Source organism: Alligator sinensis, unplaced genomic scaffold, assembly GCF_000455745.1.
Source record: "Alligator sinensis unplaced genomic scaffold, ASM45574v1 scaffold806_1, whole genome shotgun sequence".
Classification (NCBI taxonomy): domain Eukaryota; kingdom Metazoa; phylum Chordata; order Crocodylia; family Alligatoridae; genus Alligator; species Alligator sinensis.
Window position 1 is genome coordinate 229,143 of NW_005842521.1, and position 3,273 is coordinate 232,415.

Consider the following 3,273-nt stretch of genomic DNA (forward strand, 5'->3'; position numbering starts at 1 on the left):
CCCCCCCCCCAAGAACCCAGCCCAGCTCTCAGTAGCATCCCACCCTTGCTCCCCAATGCAGATCTGGACCCCCTCCCAGGGTGCACACAGGGCAGGAGCCATCTCCCCTCCCCATGTCCCCCGGACAAGCCACTCACAGCTCTGTGCAACCCCTCCCCAGCCCCATGTCCTCCCTCACCATGGGGGCTTTGATCTGCCCCCTTCCCTTCTCCCACAACAACCTGACTTACCTGCCGGACACTGATCTCCAAGCTGCTGGGTTGCATATTGGATTGGTATTGGCTGATATGGCTCCTTAAAAATTGGCCATTGGTATCAGCCCCCAAAATCTCTATTGGTGTACCCCTAATTTTCCAGGTGAACTTCTCCTGGGTTTTAAAGTAAATGCAGTTTGGTGATTGTTTGTTTGTTTGTTTGTTTGTTTGGCCTCACTCTCCATCTGGCCTCACTGTAGAATTGCTGTGGTGAGAGCTGTGTGGAGAACACCTCTGCATGTGTACAAGTTATGAGGTAGAGAGTCTCTCATATCTCTGCTTTCTAATCCAAGAAAGAAACCTAGTGAGAACTCTGCTTAAATTCTACTTGAATGTGCCTTGGTTTGTAGTGAAAGAGAACCTCTTCTTTTCTTCCCCTGTGAAGAAGTTGTGTAAATGCATGTGTCTCTGAAGGAACACCGAGGCCAGTTAGCTTCTCTTGCTTTCTGATAAAGGGTACCAGACTTTTATGCTAAGCTACCCCTTACTTGTTTTTACCAGTATACATGCTCCAGTTCCTTTACTCTTGTTGTGGTGACTAGATTTCCCATTCAGTGCAGAGAAGCAAGACTTCCATAATCTGCAAATAGCCTGCTTTTACATTAGTGAAGCATGCAGGTACATCAGACCCAAATGAATCATATGAAACCTGTCCCCTGATAACAAAAGTGGGGGCAAGCCAGAGTTGCATAGATTAGAGTACTTTCCTTGTATGTCAGATAGTCTTGATTTGAGATCTGGCTCCTTAAAATTCTTCAACCCAGTTGTCTGTCCCTGGTTTTGATGTGAAAATTTGGTGAGGCCATTTCCTAATATCATCCAAAGAGGGGTGCTTGTGCAAGCCTGCTCTGCAACTTCCTTTTGTAGCCTTTACAATACCCTGTCCCTTTAGGGAGGGTTCTTGGGCCTTTTTTTTTTTTTTTTTTAGTCTATTTTCCTTCACAGTGATTAACCAGCTCTTTCTTTTGTGCTGGTGTTCTGACTTGCTTGTGGTTTGGATGCTGAAGGAAGCCTTATGAACTTTGGTGATTTCATCAATGCAGGAAATATAGGGCCCCAAACCTTATCTTATTCTTGTCCCTAAGCAAAGTAATTTAATTCTACTACTGTAATTCATGAATATTATCAACTGTCAGGGCTATATTTACTCTTAAAGTAAAAAATGACAGTGTTTCCATAGGAAATATCCTATCTTTATAGTTAAAGCCAAGATACTGAGCTTAAAGTAAGTTGTATTAGTGCAATTGACTTATTTTTAGCTTTCTAAAATAACCCTGCTTTCTATGTAGAATTTCTCACATATGCATCTCTAACCTCAAACTTAAAATAAAATTCTAACACTGACAGTTTGCCAGGATCTTACCAAAGTAAAATGTGACTTTTAAACTCTGTTTTGCTGAGTACAAGGTCCCTTATTTCTCCGCAATAAAAGGAACTTTAGCTGGTTACTTTTCACTGTAAAATCTTCCTCTCTCTTAAATTTTAGAAGGTTCACGGGAGGTATCATAATTTTTAAAGGGTAACATGTATGCTCTACCTTTTTTAAGGTAGGTTTCTCATTTAACTGAACTGTTGTGGTTCCACCGCTGTCTGCTTTAGAGCTACTCGTGCGCTTTTAGGATTTGAGAACACACTACATATGTAGGCATCCTGAAATAAGTTTCAATTATTTTGAACAAATTTAGCATCAAATAGCAACTATATACGTTAAACATAACTGAGACTTTATTCATCTTTTTAATTTTAAATTACTTTATTAAAGATACAAATGCACACTTCCCATTTTGTTCTGAGCAATACAAGTTAAGGAATATTTGAACTAGTATTTCGTTCTGTGCAAATGTATTCTGTGCTAGTCTAACAGTTCACCAAATTACTGATTAGTGAAACTCTTGCAGGTGTGGAGAAATGGCAAAGAGAATTGCAGAGAAGGAGTTGACAGACAGGAATTGGGATCAAGAGGATGAAGCTGAGGAGGTAAGATATTTCTTTTGATTTCCCTTCTTTTCCTTCTCCTTTGTAAGGTAAGGCAATGAAATGTGTGAAGTTCAGCCTAACAAAGCTAAGTATAAGTTTCTTGATTCAAGTCATGTACCTGTTAAACTGGCTAAAGCTCAAGAACTCAAATCGGATCTGATAGTAGCTAGATAATAAAAGACCTCCAACGTAATGACAAGTGATTAAATCTCATTGCTCAACTTTTTCAAAGAAGAAAACAATTAAAAGTGCGTTGTTTAACTGTAATATAAAATTAGTTTATGTTGGTGTACAAAGTTACCTTTTTAACTTTAGGTTAGTAGAAAAAATGGATCAAGATATGTATGTGGGCTATGTGCTTTTGAGGATACACTTTAGTAGTAGCACACTTAGTTTCTGGTACCATTAGCTAGTCTAACAGACTGAAACCTCTAGATTGTAGCCTTTGCTGGTATGTTCACTTCCCTTGTTCTCTTCTATTGAGATAAAAGGCCTATGCTTCCTGGAGCAGATGTATATTCAGTCTTTTGGTGTGGTCTTTTGTGTATCTGTGTCAGTGTGTGCATCCTTAAGCTCATGGGATTTCTTATATGATTGCTCCACTGGGTAAATAGATAAAATTTCTGGGAAGGAGACAGGCTGCCTGTAGAGCAGTGAGTTTCTCAACCTGCGGGCCATGTGCTGCCCAATCAGCACACTGCTGCGGCCCATTTAACACATTGAGAGCTTATTTAAATGTGCTTGGTAGACATTTGGCAGTGTAGAAATGAGAGGTATTACAGAATATTTATTTGTATTGCATTACTGTAGAATAACAGATACAAGACGTTTTTAAATGGATACACAGGAAGTAAGTTGTAGTAAGCCCAGGTAACACACATTGAGAGCTACAAGGGTGGCCCACTGTGACAAGTAGGTTGCGAATCAGTGCTCTAGAGCTTATACTGTTGCTTAGAGCAGGCAAACCTAACCCGGACTGGGGGGGCTGACTGTTGTGCCCTTGGTCACCTGGATTGCCATATCCATGTCTCACAGCCCTCAC

The 3,273-nt window shown here is 40.4% G+C and overlaps 1 protein-coding gene across 4 annotated transcripts in view; it reads left to right on the forward strand.

The window, feature by feature from the left end:
* Positions 1-3,273, forward strand: part of NUP50 (nucleoporin 50) — a 31,308-nt gene that overhangs the window by 1,277 nt on the left and 26,758 nt on the right. For all 4 annotated transcript variants that reach the window (XM_006031649.3, XM_025213318.1, XM_006031650.3 and 1 more), the window contains exon 2: positions 2,153-2,231. In XM_006031649.3, the coding sequence (XP_006031711.1) occupies positions 2,163-2,231 (69 nt within the window). In that variant the 5' untranslated portion in view covers positions 2,153-2,162. The remainder of the gene's footprint in view (positions 1-2,152; positions 2,232-3,273) is intronic.